The sequence below is a fragment of the Littorina saxatilis genome, linkage group LG1, assembly GCF_037325665.1.
Source record: "Littorina saxatilis isolate snail1 linkage group LG1, US_GU_Lsax_2.0, whole genome shotgun sequence".
NCBI classification, from domain to species: Eukaryota; Metazoa; Mollusca; class Gastropoda; order Littorinimorpha; family Littorinidae; genus Littorina; species Littorina saxatilis.
Window position 1 is genome coordinate 54,142,812 of NC_090245.1, and position 26,381 is coordinate 54,169,192.

At 40.8% G+C, this 26,381-nt stretch overlaps 2 protein-coding genes across 2 annotated transcripts; one reads left to right on the forward strand and one right to left on the reverse strand.

Moving 5' to 3' along the window:
• Positions 1–572: 572 nt before the first annotated feature.
• Positions 573–18,788, reverse strand: LOC138973996 (testis-specific chromodomain protein Y 2-like). The gene is made up of 8 exons (XM_070346689.1): positions 18,748–18,788; positions 9,612–10,734; positions 8,824–9,059; positions 6,776–7,006; positions 5,267–5,430; positions 4,694–4,904; positions 4,117–4,260; positions 573–3,238 (listed from the first exon to the last, which is right to left on the reverse strand). The coding sequence occupies exons 1-8, from the start codon at positions 18,769–18,771 to the stop codon at positions 3,077–3,079; spliced, it is 2,295 nt and encodes a 764-aa protein (XP_070202790.1). The 5' UTR covers positions 18,772–18,788; the 3' UTR covers positions 573–3,076.
• Positions 18,757–25,513, forward strand: LOC138974023 (enoyl-CoA delta isomerase 2-like). Its single transcript, XM_070346727.1, has 9 exons — positions 18,757–18,887; positions 19,506–19,662; positions 20,121–20,219; positions 20,576–20,755; positions 21,648–21,720; positions 22,726–22,828; positions 23,029–23,149; positions 23,880–24,113; positions 25,199–25,513. The coding sequence occupies exons 1-9, from the start codon at positions 18,841–18,843 to the stop codon at positions 25,352–25,354; spliced, it is 1,170 nt and encodes a 389-aa protein (XP_070202828.1). The 5' UTR covers positions 18,757–18,840; the 3' UTR covers positions 25,355–25,513.
• Positions 25,514–26,381: the final 868 nt, after the last annotated feature.

Consider the following 26,381-nt stretch of genomic DNA (forward strand, 5'->3'; position numbering starts at 1 on the left):
AACTTTCATCCAATGTTGAACATTTGCTTCGTTCGACAATGTCTTTGCGGTGCGCCATTTTGTTTCGCAAACCGGAAAAGGCAAAGGTGAAGACTGTACTAGCGGAATTCGTAAGTTGTGTCCACGGAAATCCGCGGATTCGCGGAAGAGTCCCACCCCTGAAAAATATACACATGGTGCCGTGAGTCTGACAAACTCTTAGCAGAGCTGCTGCATCCATTTTTTACCCGTAAAAACGGTGGCAATCATAAACATACAGCACCTCGTAATATCATTATCCTCACAAAAATTGACCAGTTGAGTGGCAGCTCTTTATAAATAAAAGCACACAAAAACAACGAAACCTCACAAACCATAAACTAGTTAGTAACTATTCACATACCTTTTATCTTTAAAGGTAAAAATGTTAAAAAAAGGTCCTCAGTTTAACTTTTGTTTAAAGATTTGTTACATGAACTTGGCAGAGTGCTCTTCCAAAATGATGCCTGTGTTTAAGAAACGAAATAATATAATAAAATCAAGGATGAGGCGGGGAGGAGGGGGGGGGGGGGGGAGGAGATGCAACACTTCCATAAGAACACATTGATGTGGTTGCTGAACATTCATTATTCAGTAAAATTCATTGCTAATTATCAGGTATTGCTGCTAATGTAGAATGTTGAGCAATAAATATACATTTCCAGAAACTGCTCACAAACTAACAAATATAGACATAAAGGATAATAGTTTAGTTGGTGCTGCTAAAAGTGTTTCAGGTTAAACTACTGATTTCAAAGTTTTAAAAAAATCATTCAATTTTAAAACGGTAGGTTCACATTGAAGCAGATCTTTTTACTCTCCAATCTATGCCTAAGTTTCTCCTGCGGTGATAACTCCTCTATCTCTACAATGGCTTTCTTAAAGCAATGTAGTCATAATCTCATTTAACCCTAATGGAACCTTCCATTTCACATCTGCTGCCCATGTTATAAATACCCAGATAAACGGTACAAATAATCCTAGAGATATACCATTTCATGGTAAGATGAAGGACAGCAGTTACAAAGAAATGAGTAAACTTGAGTTCTTTAATACAGTGGAACCCCTCTCTAGCGACCTTGAAAATGTTGACAAAAATCGGTCCTTGTGGAGGGGGGTCCTTACAGAGGGAGGGGGCGGGGTCAGGGGGCCACAAAGAAAGTCAGATTTTCTTAAAAAAAGAAAACGGAGAAGTTTGAGTTGCTGACGACCGTTTCCTCAAGCAAACTGCTTCGATTTCATGTTTGACATTGTCCTTGGTGTCCACCAGTTCTGGTGCATGTACTACCCTGGCCAAGTTTCCTCTCAAAACATCAAAGAGACCGCCCCATAGGTTAAACTCCCCATAGGTTAAACTCGGTTACTGACCCGGGTGCAGGAAGTGTTTCCTCTCTCAGATATGAAAGGGGAACCACCTCTCATAGCTAAAACTGGGTCAATGACCCCTGGGAAGAAGGTCAGTGTCTATAAACAAGGCCACCCAGCTATCACAATGGACCTGCCTTTGATCTCGCCGCACACGCAGATCGGAAAATTCTTTTTTCTGGCAGCCAGGAACCAATCCCAAACCTTTTCATTTACGTCAGAGTATGTTGTCTTCTGCCGCTTTGATCGCATTCGATCGGCATTGTCACCACTTTCCCACCTTTTCAGAATGTTTTCTTTGTCTTGGATAATTCTTTGAATTTGCGATTTTCCAACATCAAGACTTTTTGCAATCGCGATGGCACTTTCTCCCTTTTTGTGTCTGTTCACAACATTCACTCGATTTTCGAGAGTGAAATATTTTATTTTATTTGTAGACGCCATGTCGATCTCCACTGCTCTTCTGTCCAAAGACTGTCTATTCTGACTGAGTTGAACGGTGTATGTTGGTCACGTGAGTTTGTTTTCTCGATGATTGGTTTGTGATGTTTACTCAGCCCACCCAACCATCACACCTCTCAGCGGTTTAGTGCCTTTGCTTACGCGAGACGGTTATAACTGGTTATAACCGGTTTGTCAGTGATGCGTTAAGCTGACTGAGAGTCTTGGCTTTGTCTGACAAAGTCGTTACACAAGCTGTTATAGGTCGGTCCTTAGACGTTAGAGCGGGGTGGTCGCTACACTGGTGACAACTGTATAACTATAAGGAAACACATCGGTTACAAAAAAAAGGGTTGTTGTGGCGGGGTAGTCGTTAGAGAGGGGGGTCCTTGTGAGGGGTTCCACTGTAAAACAAATATTGCTGCTGAACATTGCCCTATAAGGAAACGTGGCCTTTCTTACAACATGAAGAACATGCAAAAACTTGAATCATTCTAATAAAAGTTGCCGAGTGAATGTAAGACACTAAACAATGTGATGCAGAACCAAAATGTCACCACCAGTCTAAACACAAGCTAAAGGCTGCCACAATTTAAGAAATGTGTAAATTTAGTATACCCCAAAAGATAAATCAAACACAAATGTTGGTACTGATGATCAATTAAGTTTCACAGCCCTTTACATTATATCTTGACCAGTAAGATCTATATTTGCTGCAAAATGTAGCTGCTAGGAAGAAAAGTATGAGCACTGAGTTACATTACAATACATAGCAATATTCAAAAGGGTGTTTGGGAGGAAGCTAAGAAAAAGAAATTGCTAAAGAATATTTTGGACTTTATTAATAGAATTTGTAACAGTTTTTCATAAATTTTTTATTTTTTTTATTTATTTATTATATTAGCATATATCATGATTGTATTGATTGTATTTATTGTTCAAAATGCCCCCATGGGTTATGGACCAATAAAACTTGAACTTGAACTTGGCTAATTTGATTGATACGTAGACGGTGACAGCAAAATGCAGCATGTTGCAGTTCTTAAAAAAACCAACTTCAAACACTGACTAATACGTCAAATTCACCAATAACCTGAATTACAGAACCACCACAACCACTGTTCACAATGTTACTGAGCTGCAGATACAAACAAATGTAGCCTTCAGATACAGAAAGATGCTGGCCAGTTGATGCTGCTGCTTGGAAAAAAAAAGCTGCCACCAACGCAACATTCAGGTGCACGAGGGGGAATCAGGAAGAGAAGTTGTTCTCATTGGCAAGGTAGGCCTCCATGGCTCGCTGGCACTCATTGGACGACCAGCGCTCCAGCAGTAAGTTACACTCCGTTTCATTGGTCAGCTCCATCTTGGTGCGGAGGTGTGAGCGTATCAACAGCTTCGTACCCTCCAGCACCTGAGGAAGAGAAGTTGTCAACTTCAGTGCCAGTGGAAAGTCTTTTCATAAAAGTGTTGTCAATACTTTGATCTACCAGCTTCATAAGATGCACAAAGTGACTCCTTCAACAGGTCTATAAATTCCTTTGCATTAAATACACACAAATAAAAGCACCAATCTCATACGCCATTACTATTCAAATTAAGGGAGACCTGTCCTCAAATACTTTATTAACTCAAACGTCTATAACAATATTAACATAAAAAAAACATCTCCAATGCTCGGACACTCTAAATTGGTATCAAGAGTATCTCTTTGAGACACGTACAACTCATAAATAAATGCCAGGGATCAAGTGTTTTGCAAAGAACATTTACTGAAACTTTCAGCGAATCGCCTGTGCTTAATTTACGCTGTCCGCACAAGAAAAATGGCTGTTAGCTTTCTAATGTACTTCCAGTGTGATGCGCACAGCGTTCAACCATGCCACTAAAATGAATTGCAACTCGTTATCAAACATAAATTTGCACACGAAGCAAAAAATGGCACAAGAGATCAAGACCGGAATCCAGTTTCACAAAAAAACATTTCGTCAGATTTCTGATAAATACGGAGTCTATGTGGGCTTTCTAGAACAGATGACGTCATTTTCCAACACTGCCAAGATTGCAGTATCATTTCTCGAAGCAAAACTTAAAACTTATAAAGCCAAGTTCCCTGCGTGCAAACGAGTACAGCCCAGCCTAGTACAATTTCATGTCATTAGGCGCTGTGTGCAGCCTATATTAAGAACAGCCTTAACAGACACTTACAAAAACTGAAAGAAACTGTGTTATTCAAAGGAAAAGCTGCCAAGTTAGAAGCCTAGCTGTGGAGAAGATGGTAAGGATGCTTACCTTGGCAGAGCAGCTGGCCATGTTCTGTGCACGTGGAATGACTTCTTGCATGAACGCTGTGGGCCAGAAGACGTGTGACACCAGCCCAAGTTGGTACGCCTCCATTGCTGTGATGCGGCGACCGCCAAACAACAGCTCATTGGCCTGCGGAGAAAAAAAGCTTGTGTTATTCTACACAGAGCTCAACAACTACTAAGTTGTCACATGCAGAAAAGATATGTATGCATGCATTAAACTAACAGATATTTTATCTTGAAAAGATCTTCAGGTAAGCAGCACAATGTTCCAGCATGTGCCCCTTATTCAATCAAAACTGTATACGAGTACAAAACAAAAACCAACCACCTAACTGGACTTTCCTGCTCAAAATAATGTAAGTTTACTTCGATGAAAATCAGAAAACAGATGCAAACAGCAGCACAGCCCACTTTTCCAAAACTGAATTCTTCCTTCCCCAACATCTGAACACACTCTACACACACAATGATATTCAGATGGGCTGGAATTCTCCGAAGAACACAGTCTCACTCACAGACATTGATACAGATAGAGAGAGGGAGAGAAACACCCCACTTACCGACGCCAGTCCTAAAGCCATAGGTAAGGTGAAAGAAGAGCACGCTTCAGGTGTTTGTGACAGCTGGGCGTAAGGTAGATGAAATGCGGCTTTGTCGCTGGAGTAGACCACATCACACAGACACAGCAATGCCACCCCCAGGCCAACCGCCGAGCCCCCTACACCTGCTATCACAGGCTTGGGGAATGTGATGAATGCCTTGGTCAGTTCTCTGAAACACACATGGCGATACAGTTAGAAGACGGCAAGGTTTGGTACACAGGCAGAACAATAAAAAAGAAAGAGTAAAGAGTCGGAAAGACCAGCCAAACTTATGTCCTTGGTGACCAGTCGCACAGAAAAAGTTAAAATTTGAACCAGCAACTGAACAATTTATGAAATTGACAGATTTCAAGCTTCAAGCATATTCAAATGCTAATGTTACTTAACAAAGTATTTGGTGTATTAACACATAAAGTAACATTCCGCGAATGCACAGTGACAACGTAGATATACAAAAATGTACACAAGCGCTGCACAACTGATCAACGCCAACAGTCTTTTTTCTGTTCAAACAAGAGTTTCCCAGACTACCTGAGTGCATCTGCCATCTGTCTGGCTGCCACTCGTCTGTCACCAGTGGTGAGGAAGTGCAGGTCGATGCCAGAGCAGAAGAAGCTGCCTATGCTGCTGAACAACACCAGACTACTGTCGTCGTACTTGGCTGTGTTCAGTGCTGCCACCACTTCTTGAACAACCTGCACATGCATTCAAAGTCTAATCACAATACAGATTTGGTAGAACTTTTCCAAGGATGAGCCGATAAACATGACAGGATATTAGAGGCACATGTGTATATTATCAAACAAAAAAAGTTTCACGTACCAGTAGACAGACCTGGGAACCCCTGTTTTGCACTTTGAGTATTCTCAAACAAATTTGGTGTATTTTCAAAAAAATGAGCGTACTCCACACAGCGTTTGCACATCCATGATTAAAACATGCCTCATGCGCGTCCGTCACACCGTTAATTAAGTTTACCTATACATTTAAAACAAATGCTTTTTTCAATTTTTACTGACACAAACTGTACCGTATTTGACGGACTACAAGCCGCGACTTTAAAAAAAAAATCGCATTTCGGCTTATAAAAAGATGCGGCTAAAACGTTACCTAAACTTGAATATCATTCAACTAATGGAAGTCGCCGCGGATTTTCATTTCGCTCGATTAGCGATTACCGGTACTTTATTAGCTCTCTACTCAAGACTCGGCGCTTTTCTCTTTCTTTCGCGAATCTTTGTTTGTCAACAAGTCGTCGTGACAAGCGTACAGAGAAACACCGGATGTATCAGGATCTCGCGCGTGCGAGATTTCGTTTTTTTGTGTCTCGCGATAGTTGGAGGAGCGAGAGCCGCCATGTTGTGTTTTCGTCTGCTCGAAATGTGCGCAAAAGTCGTAAATCATCCCAAAAAAGCTTATTCCGGGCGGGACTACATGTGTGTGTTGGTTACAAATTGTGTGTGTGTGTGTGATATTTTTCTTCAAACTTTTTCACTTTTCTTCTTTGTTTCACTTGTTTATTCTCGGAGCCGATTTCGCCAAATACCGTACTTTCGTTTGCCTGGTTGTTTTGATTGATTGACACGATCCGATTATATTTTTTTCGACGGCGGCTAATATAGTGACGTAACCATGTGCCAAAATACTGGATCGGCTTCAGGATGGGCTTGTGAAGAAAAGTAGTCTAGGAATTTTTCTCGTCGTATTTTTTTCCCACTGACCGTACTGAGCGTATTCTCGACAATCATGCGTACAAAATACGGCGAAATCGTATGGGTTCCCAGGTCTGAGTAGAGTCAATCTTTTAACAGACCTATAAAGGTGGTAAACAACTGTCACTCAAAGGTTCATTTTACCATGCAATTTGAATATTCATAGGCATTTTCTTATTCCAATATTCAGGTAAATTACACATCACAAAACCTACAGTTTGTCAATGCAGAAATTTAGCTAGCATTATGTGTCAGATATCAAGTAAAACTTCAGGTAACTAACAGGGTTTAACAAAGCTTGGATAAATAAAATAATGAATGTCTTTACCTGTGGATTAAATGCATTTTTCAGCATGGTTTGTGTGTTGAGCCAGATCTGAGTGTAGCGATGACACTTCTTCACAACAATCTGCTTGTAGCGAAACACACACTCTGTCGCCCTCACACTGATCCTGCGCTCGATTGGCTCTGCTGTGTCAAAGGCTGACGATAATGTGCTCTGTCCACTGCTGCCACTGCTAGTGCTGGCTCCATAGCCATTCTCCTTTTTCTTGCCACCCTTTCGGAATTATAAGATACTTATCAGACCTGGTGTAACTCTTAGAGAAACTTAGAAAGACTATGAGAGTAATAAGATGGAAAACTCATTTTAAGTTTAACGGATGACTTCAAAATAAATTACAACACTTGTTTCATAAGAAGTAAGTTCCCACCCTTTCTTTTCAAAGACCACTAGTAAATAGATGACTACATGATTTTACAAGCTGTCAGGTTGTGTGTATTGTATATTTACACTTATGTGTCAGTTCGTGTATGTCTGTATACCCAGCAGTCATGCTTTAGTTTTCTTCAAAACACAAACAAAAGTTGGAACTACAGTGTATTAGCATTACATAAGACTATTGTGGTCAATGTCTCAATACGGTAGTTATTGCCCACCAGCAATACCCCCTTTAAAGATCTAAACATAGAGAAAATCAAGTTATAACAGGAGAGAGTCTTAAAATGGACGCAGATTTACAACAGAAATTAAAATGTAAAAAATATGGTCCTATCGGAGGGAATCTTAACACTATTGTGACTAGCATTGCCACGGCGTTAACGTCCTGCCTGCCCAAGCTTGCCACCAAGAAACTTCCCAAAAAACAGTAACTGTAAAGAAATCTGTCTAGCAAGCTTGAATTAAGTCCAATCACCACCAAATTTTGTGTACTAATTAAAAAATGGATGCCCAGTTCAGTCGTGCTATTTATAAGTTTGTCACGCAATTTGTTTTAGCAAATGGGGGTGAAAGGGGGATAATTTGTGTTTTTTAACGTTTTTTTGTGTGTGTTTTCTTTTCCACTGCTTTTTTTAAAAGTTATTTTTTAACAGAAAGTATTATAAATAATTTTATAACCAAACAAGGTGTAAAACCTATGAATCAGCTGAAATATTGTTAAAATTCTACACAGAAATAAGGAGACAGTACAAAGAAAAAAACAAGCAAATCCGGCATTCACTCACAGCATCCTGACTCAAATGAAACAAAACTCTGACACTCACCAAATGATGTCTAGGTAATCCATATTGAATATAAGTCACATTTTCACAACAAAGTCCCAACTGTACACCTATGAACATTTCCAAAAGGATTAGGCTCCAGCCATCCATTGTTATCAGTGCTGCCACGCCCCCCTTGCAACTACACATTCGAAGATTCATGCAGTACCACCCTAACACGTGTAGTTTGCCGACTCATACTAGCAGCAACAACAGGACTGTTTCTTCCTCAATATCACTGCTATTATCGCTTTCTTGAGGCGAAAACAACACGTCGGAATCATGATCTACAGGGTCCTCAAGATCCAACATCCGGAGAATCTCCTCCCGTGACAAGGCTCGCCTTCAATTCATTTTTTTTCTCGAAAAAACCGCACAAACCAGGCTAATTTTGCATATGGCGGAAGGGCACACCAAGTGTGTCAAGGGAAACAACTCAATTTACTGCAAGCTTCAAAAACCGGGAAGCAATCACGAGTCGTGTACCTTGTATGTCTAATACTAAAATAGTCACTTCCCGTCCGTGGGCGTTGCAGCGCTATTACTAATATAGTCACCTCCCGTCGCGAAAGTGTTAAAGGGGGTTTCGACTCCGTGACACAGCCCAATCTGAGTGCGGCTCAGAGGAGCAAACCCCTGAGCACATTCTACAGACCTGCCCACACCTGGAGACAGCACGCCAGCACTACTGGCCAGAAAACACCAGCCTGGACACCAAGCTCCGGGGTCCCACTGTAGAACTGCAGAAGACTGCGGACTTCATGGCAGCCACCGACTTCAGGATATAACGGCTATGAATATTGAACGCAGAAGAAAAAGGGTTTTTTCACAGACCTTTTGCTTGGGGTGGAGCTGACTGGGGAGGTTGTCCAGCAGAGTCCTGTAGGAGATGGAGGAGGGGCTGAGAGGGCCGGCAGGGGCAGCCTGGAAGGTGGGCACGTCCCCCACTAGACTGTCCATGCCCAGGGGGGTGGTCATGGGCAGGGAACCTCGCAGGGGGCTCTGCACCGCTTTCAGGGGGGTGAAGAAGGGGGTCGGGGACGAAGGACGGAGCAGCTGTTCGAATTGTCCTGAGAAAGAAAGCACATTCTTGAAATATTCTTTAATATCAGTGGCGACAAGCATCTTTACATTAATGCCAGATTTCTTCATTCTTGAGACGGTACGTGTACCGTCACACATGAGGTTCTCCTAGCTCTAATTGTGTAAAACACAACTAGACTCGAGTAAACTTGTTCAAACTGAAGTGACCATTTTTCAAACAAATGATTAAATAATTTACTTGGAAGGGCGAGGAAGGGTGTAACTGTAAGTTGTAACTATTGATACAAATGCAGTGAATCTTAAATTAGTTAATTCTAATAAATGAAAACTACAAATGTTATATTTCCTTTGAAACATCCTTGTTCTAACTCAAAAGTAAAATACATTTTATTCCTCTTGTCTTCTTTCAAATACTGAAATACCGAAATAGTCTACCCTGTAAATGTAACATGTCATAATATCAAAAACTTTTTCATGCCCTGTTATGTTTTTTTAATTGAGTAAATTATTCCCTTTCGTAGTTGCTGAAATTTGCTTTTAGGAAGTCTGTGCATGCTGGGAAAAAAATCGTCAATTACCTGATTTTGGGGTTGGTTTGGGTTTCTTGAAGTCTATCAATGACATCCTCCTGGAATTAGAGCTTTTGCTGGGAGAATGTGAAGAGCTTTGAGAATTCTTTTTGGGTGAGCCTTTACTTGCAGCCTGCTTGGCTGCATCACTGTTCCTGTTTTTGACAGTCTGTCCTTGACTTTTATGGCCGTCTCCCTTATCATCTACACCATTTACTAGAGAATACAACAGGTCGTCATCATCCGACTCACTGTCGGAAATGATTGAAAAGTCCAAATCAGGAGTTTTTTTGCCAGAAGCCTTAGATTTTGCCTCTGCTTTGGAGGGGTCATTGTTTTTGCGTTTGTGTGATGATTTTCCACCCTTTGTGGATGCCTTTTTATTAGCAACTGTATGCTTATCACCACTAGCCTTAGCAGAATGTTTTCCTGAATCGCTTTTTGAAAAAGCATCCTTCTTTCCTTTACTTATACTTTTACTGGATTCTTTTGGGGTTTTCTTCTTAGTCACAGCATCTCCAGTTCCTGGCGTTCTAGATGAGTCCTCCTTCTTTTTCTTTTTGCTTGAATGTTCTGTATTTGTTGATTTGGGAGTTTCTGGCCCACGTTTGGATCCAGTATGTTTCACTGTTTTGCTGATGGTTTCTTTCACCTTTTTGCTTGATGGGCTTGTTTTTTTGGCAGACTTAGGAGGAGAGGTTGAACTTTTTACACTTCGAGCAGGGCTTTCTGATTTGGAACCAGACTTCTTCACTCCTTTGTCCTTTGGCTCAGCCTTCTTGGTGTTTAAGACAGCTCCTTGCTTTGCAAGCTTCTTCGTTTTTGACTTCAACTCTGCTGCAATCTTTTGCCTGGCATTGGCAATAATCTGACTTGACTTCTTGTCATGGCCTTTGCTGGTTTTAGAGGATGCTCCCTTGGACTGGGACATCTTGCTCCCTTTCAGCAGTTTTGCAGCCACAGACATTGACTTTGACGCTTTCTTTGCCTTGTCAAACTGCTTGAACATGGGCTGGCAGGCTGTGAGGTTGCGAGCAGGCTCCCACGTGTCATATTCTGGAGAGAAGGTTTTCCACCGCACCAAAAAGAATGTTCTTTTGCCTTCTACCTTTTTGTCCAGGAGCTTCTCCACCTGCAGACATAAAAAGAAACTTGTACGATACAGGAAAAGACATTTTGTCTGTTCTCCTTGTCCTTGAATTCCCGGACGGCCAAGACCCTAGCTAAGCTTCCTTAGCTGCAAAAGGATCATCCCTCTATGGCACTCGACGATACATTTCCACTGAAGAGAGAGGGAGAGAGAGAGGTTAAAAGTACAAGCATCCAAAAGTATTCTCAAATTCTGAAAATGTAGAATCGGTTGGCAAATTCTCCCAGTCCCAAATCGATTTTCTCAGTTCCTAGCTTGCCTTGTCTTCTGGTTCTTTGTTTTTAACAAAAAGACCAAAAAGCACAGTACAGTGCCTTTTGTTTTTTTGTTTGTTTGCTCTCACATGCTGTCGCCTTTGTTCTTTTGCTTTGTTTTTAAACTTAGCTGATGGAACAAACTCTTTATCAGTTTATGAGGTACTGTATGCAACCCATATTAAACAAAAGAGAAAAAAAGACAACATAAAGAGAGAACAGGAAATAGCAGACGATAATGTGTACGACCACAATGTAGGTCACCTGAAATGTCCTTTTGAAATTTGTGAAGCCGGTCAAATGTCCTATTCAATATCATGTTGATGAAGTCAGGACATATGTACGACTAGATGAATACCCGCTTCGCCGGGAAGAAGTAGAGCCGAATACCCGAATACGCGATTGACGCCACACGAAGGAAGGGAGATAAACACGCAAAACACTGGAGAAGATAAGGAAGAGTTACTGGGAATGGATGTACAGAAAAACCAAAATCGGTTCAGCGCTGCGCGCTGAGAGCACGTGTTGAAAATTGTCAGCGACCAGATTGTGTCCGGGGTGTACCTGAATATGCCCACCAAATTTGAAGCGGATCCATCGAGAACTTTGGCCGTGCATCGTGAACACAGCGAACACACAGACACACACAAGCCGTATATAGATACAGATTTGCACAAACTGGTAGCAACATCCCAGAATATATATATATATATATTAAACTTACATTTGTTACACAGAAAGAGATTTGAATTCAGAGATCCATACTAAATTCTAACAAGATTATTAAAATCGAAAATTTTAAAAGTAAATTTTCATTTGATTAATATACTAACCCGAATCACATATATAGCATTGACACAGTCTGAGATGCTAAGGTCTGAAAAGGCTACCCGTCTAACATTTTTAAAGAGAAGCAACCCCATCACCAAAAGAGCTAAAAATAGCCATGGAAATGAGCACATACTCTGGGAGTTACCTCCCATTGGTGTGTACTACAACACTACCTCTATCACCACGTGTCCAAGATCATACGGCTTTAAAGAAACTAAAAAGCCGTAAGCGGGGTAGGTGGGAGGGCATAAACTATGTGATTCGGGTAAGTATATTAATCAAATGAAAATTTACTTTTAAAATTTTCGATTAAATTACATATTCTTTAAAAAGCAAACAAAAAAAGCTGCCTTCTGGCGAAAAAAACACCTGTAAGTCTACCTTTACTTTTTTCCCATATATACATGTATGGGTGTTTTTCAAAAATGTACGAAAAACGTGTCTTTGATTTTTAAATTAATTCAGAAAGAAACATGTCCTATCTATCTTAGTATAATACATTTTTTTTTTTACAAAAATGAATAGACAACAACATGAACATTCATTAAAGTACATTCTTGACACTTGAAAGTTAGTTTTGCATGGTTTAAACATGTAGGGGTATCTAAAAATGCCTGTCTTTTTGAAGGCACTCAAAACTTCCACCACCTCTACAAAGAAGAAAAAAAAATTGTAGACCATTAAAAAAAATATCCAAAAAATTGCTTACGGGAGCACCTTTGGATAATTGCAACAGATTTTGATTGTAAGGTTGACCCAGACTCTGAATGTGGACTTAAACTCTCAAAAATGAGTGTCTGTCACTTTTTTGTCAGTGGTGTTACCAGAACAGTTAAACAGACCTAAACAATGAGTACTCCAGTTTTTTTTTAAACCATTTTGGGCCTGTAGTTATCCCCCATCCTTCAGCAGCTTCCTGCAGCGGGAACAGCTAAGCAAGTTTGATCGCTTGTGTATGGTGGACCCGACAAGTGTAGAAAGGTAAGATGTGTTTTTTTAACGAATCAGTTGTGTTACTGTGTGTCTCTGGCGATCTGAAGGAATTTACATTCTTCTGTTACTTTTTGATTGTTTCATATAAGGATCAAAACTACTGGGACACGTGTTTGTTCAGAACGCATGGCCTGGGGAGTGATCATTATTTTCTCAAATAAATTCTATCAGTCGTGTTACTTTCAGTCGTGTTACCTTGTGCCTGGTAACACTACTGACGAAGAGGTAACACGACTGATCTTAGATTCTTTCCTGGTTTTATTTTCATTCTTCTGCCTGCCACATACTTCTTTTGCGTGTATAATTGTTGATTATACGTGTGTCCCTGTGGGGATGCAGAGAGAGAGAGTGAAAGAGGTTGGGGTTGGTGTGTAGGGGTGTGCCAGAGAGAGAATGCAAGACTTTTTACGGGATCATTTCTTATAAAAAGACAACTCTGTTATGATTATCAAATATTACTGTTTTTCGGGTAATCTTATGTCATTTTTGTTTGTTTGTTTGTTTGCCGCTTAACGCCCAGCCGACCACGAAGGGCCATATCAGGGCGGTGCTGCTTTGACATTTAACGTGCGCCACACACAAGACAGAAGTCGCAGCACCCCAGGCTTCATGTCTCACCCAGTCACATTATTCTGACACCGGACCAACCAGTCCTAGCACTAACCCCATAATGCCAGACGCCAGGCGGAGCAGCCACTAGATTGCCAATTTTAAAGTCTTAGGTATGACCCGGCCGGGGTTCGAACCCACGACCTCCCGATCACGGGGCGGACGCCTTACCACTAGGCCAACCGTGCCGGTATCTTATGTCATGGCTCTTTCTGCTGCGGATATACCCAATGCACAAACGTATCCTGCTGTTGTGAGAGCAGATGGTGATTGTCTACAAGCATGTGGCAGTGTCCACGCTTTTGGCCATGATCAGCGACCAGCAGACCTTAGAGCCCGCATTGTCCATGAACTCGCGTGTCATTCTGAATACTATTATACATTGTTTGTGGGCGCCCAGTCATATGGGCATACAAGGCAACGAAGCTGCTGACAAGGCAGCAAAGGATTCTCCGGAGATGGCGGTTCCACCTCTTCCTGAGCAATTTGTTTTTTCACCGACCTTCGTCGGAAGACCCTTTTTTACAGTTTAAAACTCTGGCAAGACCGTTGGTCCACCTGCAAGGAAAATAAACTGTATAAGATACACCCTGAGCTATAAAAGCCCTTTCCTTTGTTGGCTGCAAGTAGAAAAGACGAAAGTGTTCTGGCTAGGCTACACACTGGTCACACTTATTTAACGCATGTCCATCTGATTAAAAGAGAAAAGGCACCATGGTGCCACGCCTGTGATAATAGTTTTTCTGTGAGCCATTTTCTCACGGAGTGCGCTGATCTGTATGATCTACGAGTGAAGTATTTTGACACTTCTAGCTTCAAACATATTTTTTACAAAGGTCTGAGCTCTGCAGCTCTCTTTGGATTTTTAAAGGAGTCCTTGACACGTAGGGTTTCTTGACACGTAGGGTTTCGATATAGCTGTTAAAGTTACCTTCGGGTGACGTTCCTAATTGGCTCACGTAAGTGTAGCCTATGCGATCGTAACTTTGTCTGTCTGTGCGTGTGTGTGTGTGTGTGTGTGTGTGTGTGTGTGTGTGTGTGTGCGTGTGTATGTCTGTGGTAGAAACTTTAACATTTCGTCATTTGAAGACGTCACATTATGGCGTAAGAGGGTTAGACGTCACGCGAAGGAATTACTGAAAGTCTCGGTCATTTTGGCTCATTATTTTGAGCGGGCCGAGACTAGTTGGAAGGCACTATGGCGGAAAAGAGAGTTATCTTTTCATGTCTTGGCGTCTCATAAATCTTATTAGCGCATGCACGTAGTCTCGACCAGCGCGTGGTGTGCTTCTTTCTGAGTACTTTACGTCACAAATTGTACTTTACGTACTTGATGATGACGCAAGTTAATTGTATGTGTTCTATTTCGTTGACTGAGCACGGCCGGGACCAGTTGGCGTGAGCGCTGGGATTTCGAGTTTCATTCGACATGTCAATGCATCGCAGTATGAAATAATACAGGTAGGAGGTTAGTCGATATCGACCAAAGTCGATAAGTGCATTCTTCACTATGGTATTGAGTCTGATTTCGTTGTCCATCTTCAATCAAAAAGCACTCTTCTTACAAAAAAACAACAACTTCGTTGCGAGCTACGGCGAAGCTTCGCATGTCAAAACTTGAGAAGCGATGTTGGGGTCAAAGTACCACGCCGTAGCTGCGGGTTTTTGGTATTAAGACTTTGTGAAGCTTCGTGTAGTCGACTACGGGCTCAATTAAGGACAGGCTTAAGTAGGCTAGATCTAGATCTAGTGTCTCGCTTTCTTGCACAGTGTCACCTATGCTTACTGTGTGTGTGTGTGTGTGTGTGTATGTGTGACGGAGTGATTGAGTTTGTGTTACTGTTTGTCGATTTCTTATGTGAGCCTTGAAGGCTTCGCCTCTTGTTTTGTTTAGTAAAATTGGTTTATTCTAAATATTTGTAATGTTAAACTTGTGGGGTCCTGATTTGGCCTATATGGTCCGCTGGACCCAAAAAGCAACAACCGTAACTAACTAACTAACTATTCTGAATACTACTTGAAAGAGAAAACCTGAGGAAATGCTTCGAGACCAGCAAATAACGCAGAGGACACATCATCAAGAGCTTTGCAATGTATTCTGACGAATACCTTCCTGGAATGTCCCTGGACGAGAACACCGTAAAACGAATATAGGAAGCGGAAGTGATGAAGATAATAAAGCAAAAAACATTCATGGGTATATATGGACGTCTGCACGTGTTGACATGAACATGACGCACTGGATCCCAAACCACTTCACACCAGGTCTACCATATTCACCAACTGCTGACTGCACTCCTAATCAAGTTCCTGAGTAGTTGAATGTGCTAGAGTCCAGCTAGGTCACTGTACTGTTCGTGCCAGAACGTTGGGGATTCCACTGCTGATCTGTTTTAGAACGTTTTATTGTTTGTCGAAACATCTAAAGGCAATTTGGTGTTAGTGGTGTTACCATGCCTGTAATGTTACTGTTTAAACAAGAAGAGCAAACGCTCGATCGAGTCACTTTCGCAGTTCTGAATATTATATGAGGCATCAGATGGACAGGAAGAAATTGCTATTCACAACACAATGAGTCACGTTCACATAAAATTTGAGCCCGGTCACTTTTATAGTTTCCGAGAAAAGCCCAACGTTAAGTTGTGTGTTGCCGAACAGAAAAGGCTAGTTATCTCCCTTGTTTTTCTGATAACGTTCGTAAAAGGCTACAGATGTAAATACTTTGATGTAAAGAATAATCCTACAAAGTTTCAATCACATCCGATGAACTTTGTCAAAGATATAAAATGTCTAATTTTTCCTTTGACGCTGACCTGTGACCTTGAAAAAGGTCAAAGGTCAACGAAACCATCGTTAAAGTGTAGAGGTCATTGGAGGTCACGACTAAACAAAATATGAGCCCGATCGCTTTGATAGTTTCCGAGAAAAGTCCAACGTTAAGGTGGTGTCTACGGACGGCCGGCCGGACAGCCGGCCGGACGGCCGGCCGGACAGACTAACACTGACCGATTACATAGAGTCACTTTTTCTCAAGTGACTCAAAAACTGTGCAGCTTTGGTTGTTTTAAAGATTGTTTATGCTTTGTCTTCGCCGTTTGAGGAAAAGAATTGTATTTCTGTCAAACAGTAAGTAAACACTGCTGATCGTTTTTGTACGTGTAACTTCTGTCGAAACCAGCCAAGGCAATTTGGTCTCAGTGCTGTTACCATCTGTCAGTAATGTTGCTGTTAGAATCAATAATGTTACAGTGCAAAATGTTTGCAGTACATTTCTGTAATAATGCTGAAAATAAATAAGATTTTGTTCTTTCCTTGAATCATATAAAATTGCGATTTTGCTAGGCCTGTGCAAATTCACGGCGCGATCATTACAGTTTATTTTGTGACAAGTTTGCATTGTTTTGGTCAAATTGTGGAGTTAGGCTTAAAAGGTGGAAATAAAGTAAAAATGTCTTACTATAAGCAAATTAGTTTTTTCCATTTAATTAACTTTACGTTTAAAGTTAAAATCAGTTCATAAATCAAAGTTAGCTGAGGATGGCCAGTTGTGTTATGAGACGTCAGTCATGTTACTCAGTCGTGTTACTCACATGTCATTGGTGTTACTGAGGCTTCTGAATGCAAAATTTCCAGGAAGATATAATTCTTTTCAGTCTGTATATCTTTTGCTCAATGCTCTCATAATACTTGATTCGAGAAAATACAATTGCAAGAAATGTACAAGTTTCAAGCTGCTGGCAATGTTTGACATTTTTCAAAAATAATTTTTATTCATTTGAGTGACAATTTCTTTAATTTGTATCGCTTTCTTTCACTTTAAGGTATATATTTTTCTTCAGAAAGTGAAAAGTGTATTGTTTTTGTCATACTGGAGGCAAACTAGTCATCTGTCAACATTTCTTTGAAACTAAAAAAAAATTAAAGAAAGAGTAACACGACTGACCACTGCAACAAAATATTTTTTGTTTATTTATTTTTTTGGCAAAACCATTCTTTATTAAGAGTACATATCTTATGTTAACATGGCACTGGCTGTGCTGAATAATGTCAACGCATTTGTTAAGAGTTTGGAATAAATTCACTTTTAACCATTCACTAGTCTCATTTTTCGTTCTTTTTTGAAAAACACCCGTATGTGTGTGTGTGTGTGTGTGTGTTTTCATGGGGTGTGAACTTTTTGTTTTATATTTTTAGGCCCAAAAAAAAGTCTGTTTACAGTAACATAGACCAAAAAAAAAGGGTCGGTAGGTCGGGATTTTTTTTTCCTCCGAAAAACCATATTTTTAAGTTATTTTGCCAAAAAACAGACCCCCCCCCCCCCCCCCCACACCAAATGCCAAAAAAAAAGTCTAGGGTCGCGCGAAAAAATAGGGTCGGTCGGGATACCGTAAACAGACTTTTTTGGGGGGGGCCTTATATATATCTTTTGATCTGTATTTTTAAGTGATAAAAAAATCAAACAGAAAATCATACCAATGTCAGTATTTGACTTTGAGACTTAATTTAATCATTAATAATAATACTAATACCACAAAAGAATATAATGCTTAAAAAAATGAACGTGTCCTGATTAAACACTGAAAGGTAGCATTACAGCAGATGGGGGAGGAGGTTGGCGGTGGACGATGGGGCAGGCTATTATATGAGATTGAGAAAGAGACAATACATTCTTCTTTGTTCTATTGAGAAAAAAACCCTGAAAAAAAGCCAATGGGATTGGGAGTAAATCAGTATTACAAAACTGAATCAGGTATAATTTTCACTTTCACTAGTTTCGGTCTTTCAAATATCAGTTCGAGCTGCCTATAGCATCTAGTTGCAACTGTGATATCATTTTTCCACACATCTTTCAACCTAATTCTGCAAAAAAATACTGGCAATTGCATTCGTTTGAATCTAGATCAAGTCCTTTTTGCTTTGTTTGAAACTCATCACACACAACTGAGAAGCTTGTCATGATCGAAGTGATGAAGTTAATCTAGTAATCAGCTACGCTTTACCGCAGAAGCAGCGGAACCACAAAGACTGAACAAAAAGAGCTGCAGCACAGCGCACAGCGCCTGACAGCGCTAACAGAGCTCTGTGTTCCAAGCAGAGATCTGTAGCAAACCCAGATCACTGCAAAAAAGACTGATGATGGCGCGGCAAAGCCGAAAAGCGATCGTCTGCTTCAGCTTTATCGCTGTACGCGCTGCATGGCTCTTGCGCAACAACATTAGGGCCAGAAAACATCAAAATTAATGAATTGAAGCAGATGATCGCCAACATTCATTCACGGCACAATCAATTTTTTTTAACAACGGTTTACCTCATAGTATTTTTGGTCCGCCATTGCGACGAGAAAACAGGGGACACAACTCGCCGAAACGAAACTTCCGGTAAGCTTACTGCATTGCCAGAGATGTCTACCTTGGCTAAACTTTTCCGTTTTTCTGCATCTTTGAGCAGGTGGGTGTGTCGCTTGTTTGACTGAAATGTTCTGTTAAGTACATTAACGTAGTTATCGCAATTTTTACAATTCTGACGGATCATATAATTTGACAATACACAGTTTTGTTGCAAAAACATAAAAGAGCGTCTGCTACAGAAGGTTATTTGGAACATGGACTTTGGACACATGTATGTCTGTAGTGGTGAACTGGTCAGCAAAACTCTTCTTGTAGCAAAACTTGAAGTGCTGAAATTTTGATACCTTGAATGGGCTTCCCTATGATGCAATACAAGCTAACTAAAAAGTAGTATTAAAGACACATGAGAAGTATGCAGTATTAGTGTATAACTTTTATACCTTCTCAAAGTGTTGCCTGCAAGTTCGTACAACTGTTAAGCCGTTAACTGAGGTTAAGCCATCACAAGGTAGAAGGCATTTCATGTTGTCTAGCCATAGGCCTATGTGTGTGTGTGTGTGTGTGTGTGTGTGTGTGTGTGTGTGAATGGACTGGACTGGATATCATTATATGGACATGCATGCAGAAGCTCATTTTGATTTTAGTCCACAGATAAACATTTGTAAGGCCTTCCCCCATTCTGCCAGCTTTACCATCCATTTTCCAACACATTGTGCAGAGGAGTGTCCGCCCAGGTGTGCCGGTTTCACCAGGGAGCTGTCGACAGGATGCCAGCCCATGATGCAGAGTTCGATTCCGCAAAAGACCGTCTTGGCAAGCTGTCAGAAGAACCTGACAACACTGTCAAATTGCAGATTTATGCGCTTTTCAAGCAGGTAGACATGCACTTGTAAAGCGTATTGGACAAATTGTGTTTGCGTGTTAATATTTTTTTTGTATTTCACCCAAAAGCAGGGATTGTAGTGGTCTTGCAAAGGGATGAATGTCATGATGTAAAATCTGAATTTAAAAACAAAGGAGGGTTACCGAGAACCAGAATGCTAACTTTTATTATAATTTGAAGAATGCAGGTTGGTTCAGTCTTAATAAAACTGGAGCATGGAAGCATAATTATTGTGTATAGCATTACAAACAGCTTGCATTTTGCACTACAACTCCAAAGAGACAGGGATGGGATTGCATTTGGGGAGGATATCTTTCTAAAAATTTAGAAAGTTTATTCCATTTTGGTAGCATGGGAAATCATAAGAGTAGCAATTTAAAATCTGTCTGACAATATAGTTTTGTGGCACGAGTTATTTGTACCAGTTTTGATTTTGTTTGTTCGTTTCAGGCAACCAAGGGTAAGTGCGATGTGAAAAAACCTGGCGCTTTGGATTTTGTCGGCAAAGCCAAGTGGGACGCATGGAACAAGCTGGGGGATATGTCACAGGTAAAACATGTATATATAGCACAAGTTTATATGTTCAGAATGTCAGTTAGTAACTCAGGTTTCAGTAAACTTGATTGTAAATGTTTGTAGAAATATTTGTTTTGTTGTTGTTTTCTTGAAAGTGAAGCTGAAAAATGAAAACTGTAATTGTACTTGTAGATTTGTATAACTATAAGAAGTGTTCCATGTGATTTTTTTTCTTGAAAGTAAAATAGAAGTACATGTTTGTCAAAACACAAACTGTGAGAGGTGAGATAAACTGAATAGAGGTGCCATGACGCTGTTTAATCGTTCTTTTCCAATTAAGTCGGTGTAAAAAGTTGCAGGATATTAATGGAGTTTTGTTTCCAATGTAGGATGATGCCCAGAAAGCATACATCGACCTGGTGAACAGTATGGCTGGGCCGGGGGGTTCAGACACCTCAGAGCCCGCAGGCGCTGACGAACGTTACCAGGGTTTGAAGATCACCACAGACAAGAAAGTCTTCCGCATCCAGCTCAACAGGCCTTCAAAGAAAAATGCCTTGACGTGGCAGGTGGGTCGCTAATGTTCTTTCTTTCTTTCTTTCTCCCTCTGACTTGCTTGCTTTTTGGCTCACGTAAGTGTAGCCTATGCGATCGTAACTTTGTCTGTCTGTGCGTGCGTGCGTATGTGCGTGCATGCGTGTGTATGTCTGTGGTAGAAACTCTAACATTTGAAGACGTCACATTACATTGACGTCACATTATGACGTAAGAGGGTTAGACGTCACGCGAAGGAAGTACTGAAAGTCTCGGTCATTATTATTTTGAGCGGGCCGAGACTAGTTGGCAGTCGTGTCCCTGTAAGTAGGCTACATGCAGACAGACAGATCTAGATCTAGTGTCTCGCTTTCTTGCACAGTTTCACCTATGCTCTTTCTGTGTGTGTGTGTGTGTGTGTGTGTGTGTGTGTGTGTTTGTGGGTGTGTGTGTGTGTGTGTGTGTGTGTGTGTGTGTGTGTGTGTGTGTATGTGTGACGGAGTGATTGAGTTTGTGTTACTGTTTGTCGATTTCTTACGTGAGCCTTGATGGCTTCGCCTCTTGTTTTCTTGTTTGTCAATCATGATTTGCTTTCCTCTCTCATTTGGCAAGGAGGAATACACTCAGGGAAGGAAAAAGGTCAATTGTTTTCTGTATGAACTATTTCTGCATGTGTTTGCCAGACAGCAATACTTGGGTTTGGGTGGGTTTTTTTTAAATTGTTTTATTTGATGTGTTTGTTTGTTTTGTGTGTGTGTGTGTGTTTTGTGTTAGTTTTTTTTTTGTTGGGGGGGGGGGGGGGGCTTCTTTTTTTTTGCTCCATGCAGCAGAAGCATTTTTACCTGTAATTAGAATGAGCATTGTGGCTCCAGCAGTAAACCATCTGTGCATCAGTTTGTCTTGATCTTGTTTTTGCATGCTGTGCAGATGTACAATGACATTGCAGCAGCGCTTGGTGATGCAGCAGAGGATAAGAACGTTTCAGTGGCTGTCATCACAGGTGAGAGAGAGAGACTGTACCAAATTTACTTCTCCCATTCACCTCCTCTCTGCTTCCTCCTTCTCTCTGTCCTGAACCATGGCAAACAATGCATCGTGTAGTCACCGTCATCAGTCTTTGTACAGTACACTGATAGGCAGTTTTGTCAATCAATTTTCCAAAGTATCTGTCATGAAGCGTTTGATACGTGGTGCGGCAGCCGCATGCATGGGTCCTGCACCTCCGCTTTCGGCCATGGACGTTTATCAAACGAGAAGAAAAAGTATCCAAACATTTGTGAAGTTCATAAATTAAAGCTGCTGTGTTTGGTTAGTTACAGTGTTATTTCAATGTGCTGTTGAACCTGTCCATAATGACCACAGAAGGGACCAATCAGAAGTGGTCTTTCTAGACAGGTGGTCGTTAATAATGCAAAGTTGAATTATTGAGATAAAAAGTTTTTTATCGGGGATCCCTTGTGGTGGTCAGTTTGGACGGATGGTAGTTTTTCAGAGGTGGTCACCAGGGAAGGTTCGACTTGGGTTTTGCACACTAGCTTAAATTGCAGGCCATTAATTTTTTTTTGTCTCAGTCATGGTAGTAGATTTAGAATTTGATATCTTCAGGCATGGGAATTGTCCGCCGAAAGGCAAATTTCAGCCGATTTTTTTTTTCCGCCGAAAAAAGCAAAAGTGTCTGCAAAAAAAAAAAAAAATGGGGGAGGCAAAAATGGTTCTAAAAACTGAATTTAATGGCAAACTTGGAGTTTAGATGACACCAAATTGCACCAATTGGGTTCTTTGGAGAAAAAGAAAATGCGGGGGGACATGCCCCCGAACCCCCCTAGCAGGGCTAGGCGCTTCGCGCCGTCGACTTTGCCATTACTTACAAATTTTTAGCCTTTTTTACTTTTTTCAATTCCCATGCCTGTACCTTACATGATCATATTTTTTAGCATATCTGTCAGCTGTGATGTTTTGATCTTTGATTACATTATACTATTTTCTGTGATCATTTGTGTGACAGGGACTGGGGATTATTATTGTAGCGGCAATGATTTATCCAACTTCGCCAATGTCAAGCCTGAGGAGATTGCACAAATGGCCCTCAATGGAAAAGTTGTTCTTTCGTAAGTTTCTTTCTGTCTCATACCGCTATTCATAAGTGTGAGTGTGTCTGTATTTGAGTGTCTGTGCCCATGTGTATCACAGTATGTGTGTGTGTGTGTGTGTGTGTGTGTGTGTGTGTGTGTGTGTGTGTGTGTGTTTGTAAGTATTTGTCTGTGCTGTTCACTTTAGAAATTCTCTGTTTGTTTTGTTTTTTCAACAGGAATTTTGTGAAGACTTTCATAGACTTTCCCAAGCCCCTCATTGCCTTGATCAACGGACCGGCAGTGGGTATCTCAGTTACTGTGTTGGGCCTGTTTGACGCTGTCTACTGTACTGACAAGGTGAGTGTTAGCCCACTGAGACAGTTTTTTTCTCTCTTAATTGATCATGCAGTGGATGACAGCATTCAAGAGAAGTGCAGTCATCATTTAAGTGCTGCTTAACACTCATTCTATCTCAAAGGGTCATGGAAAAGCAGATACAGTGTTAGAGTGAGAAAGAAAACAGAAACAAATAAAAAGGAAACCAGATCAGCCAGATGGAAATAATTAAGCTTCTCAGGGGCGGATCTGGGTTTTGAAAGGGGGGGGTGCAAAGTTCTTTTTTTTTGTTTTTTGTATCTTATCAGCGAAGGCGCGAAGCGGCGAACCGATGGCGCGAAGCGCCGAGCATGCTAGGGGGGTCTGGGGGCATGCCCCCCCGAAATTTTTTTTTAAAAAGGAAGCAAAATTGTGCAATCTGGTGCAATCTGAGCGTGTAAAGTGCTATTTTCAGGTGATACATTTTTCTTCTTTTTTTGTTTTGTTTTTGTTTTTTGTCCCGCTGGGGGGGGTGCAATTGCACCCATTGCACCCCCCCCAGATCCGCCCCTGCTTCTTCTACCTTCACTTAGACATGCCCACTATTGGAACTACATGTAATGCTGTTAACTGTCACTTCATCTTGTGTTCTGAGTGCATATGACTCGATGTACGAGACCTCTCCTGTGTATAGCCTCTGACGAACGAAACTGCTCACAACACTTAGATCTCTCTACCAACAATTATACAATGTGATATTACTTCTGTGCAGGCAACATTCCACACACCGTTTTCACAGCTGGGTCAGTCCCCAGAAGGCTGCTCTTCCTACCTCTTCCCCAAGATGATGGGCAACGCCAAGGCCGGAGAGCTGCTTCTCTTCAACAAGAAAATCACTGCCCAGGAAGCCTGTGAGAGAAATCTGGTCACCCAGGTTTTCCCTGAGGATGTCTTCCAGAAAGAGACAGAGGCCTTGGTGTCATACTACGGATCCCTTCCTCCTCAGGTATGGAATGTTGAATTATAAATTGGAGTGGAAGTTCCAAAATGGGGGTGAAAAAACCCCGGCCATACACATAAAAGCATGCTCTTTTCAGTGAGTGCATGTGGGAGTTGCAGACCATGAACACAGAAGAAGAAGAATGATGTTTGTGTGTTATGTGTGTTTGTGTGTGCAAGCGTGAGCATGTGTTTTCAGCACTGCCACTGAAGACTTAATTATTATAGTTAAAGTTGCAATAGAATTCAGACCATCTTTAACCCAAACGTTACAAATACAGGATTTAAATTTTTGTTCTGGTCCCAGTACACATGACCTCAACCCTAGTTATAAAAGCAAAATGACATACAGACAGAGAGACACTTACACAGACGTAACACAGACAGGTGGGGATATTTAAATAGGTCCCCCAATTTTTAGTATGTACCCCCCATACATCAAATCCCCTTACTTCTCTCTCTTTTCCCCCAAAAAGAACCCTTTTGAGTGTAAATGTGTAGTTTGTCAGTCATGCTGTGTGTATATATATACTCCCGATATACCCCCAACTCCTTCTTTGCGCTATGTACAGAAAGTACTGAGTTGGGGGTATATCGGGAGTATATATATAGACAGTCCATGGGAGAGTAGCACCGCATTCAAGTACACTCTACTTGAAGTGGTTCTCTCCCTTGAATATCAAACCAGAATCGGTTTCGTTCCGTTTGAGAATAATTTCCGGTGGGGGTATACATTGGGATATTGCCGACTTTGACACATGTATTCAAACTTCTCAAATTCCCATGATATGTCGATCTCGGGACAAGTTTAAAGATTTCGTCATAAGCGTGAGTAAATTACAGACATTATGCATGCTTGGGAATCCAAAAAGTGCTCGTTATAAGCATAAATTCGTTACAAAGAATTCGTTTCAAGCATTTTTTTTAAGCATGAAGAAAGAGGTATTCAGTTGGGAACTTAAAACTAATACGTTATAAGTCAAAATTCGTAACTAGCGTGTTCGTTTTAGGTGGGTTCGACTGTATAACCCTAACCCAGCTCACATACGTATGAAAGCAATGGTTGTGTATGCCTTGTTTCAATTTTTACAGAGTTTGAAGTACTCCAAAACACTGAATCGAAGTGCAGAGCGTGAACTCTTACACAAGGTGAATGAAGCAGAATGTGATCTTCTGGTGGAAAGGTGGCAGTCACAGGAGTGCATCAACGCTATCATGTCCTTCTTCTCCAGGAAAGCCAACCTCTGACCTGATCATTTAACTTTGTGATATTGCACTCAACATGTTCGAACTCAATTCTTGATGCACGGTAAACATGGCATATTTTTTGTTGCGAAAAAAAGAAAGAATGGTTGTAATTGGTTATAAGTTCAGGTTCGTCATAATAAAGTTCTGATATTTTCTAAAGATTGTTTTTGTTTGATATACCTAAGAAAGACGAGAGAAAGTGTGTGCATGTGTTGGTAAGAAAGTAAAAACAAGTCGCGTAAGGCGAAATTACTACATTTAGTCAAGCTGTGGAACTCACAGAATGAAACTGAACGTAGTCCGCCGCTAGTGCAAAAGGCAGTGAAAGTGACGAGCCTGTTTGGCGCGGCAGCGGTTGCGCTGTGCTTTATAGCACGCTTTACTGTACCTCTCTTCGTTTTAACTTTCTGAGCGTGTTTTTAATCCAAACATATCATATCTATATGTTTTTGGAATCAGGAACCGACAAGGAATAAGATGAAATAGTTTTTGAATCGATTTCGGAAATTTAATTTTGATCATAATTTTTATATTTTTAATTTTCAGAGATTGTTTTTAAAAATGACGAAGAATAAGATGAAATTGTTTTTGGATCGTTTAATAAAAAAATAATTTTAATTACAAGTTTCCGATTTTTAATGACCAAACTCACTCATTAGTTTTTAAGCCACCAAGCTGAAATGCAATACCAAACCCCGGCCTTCGTCAAAGATTGCTTTGCTAAAATTTCAATCAATTTAATGAAAAAATGAGGGTGTGACAGTGCCGCCTCAACTTTTACAAAAAGCCGGATATGACGTCATCAAAGGTATTTATCGAAAAAAAGAAAAAAACTTCCGGGGATATCATACCCAGGAACTCTCATGTCAAATTTCATAAAGATCGGCCCAGTAGTTTAGTCTGAATCGCTCTACACACACACACAGACACACACACACACACACACACACACACACACACACACACACACACACATACACCACGACCCTCGTCTCGATTCCCCCCTCTATGTTAAAACATTTAGTCA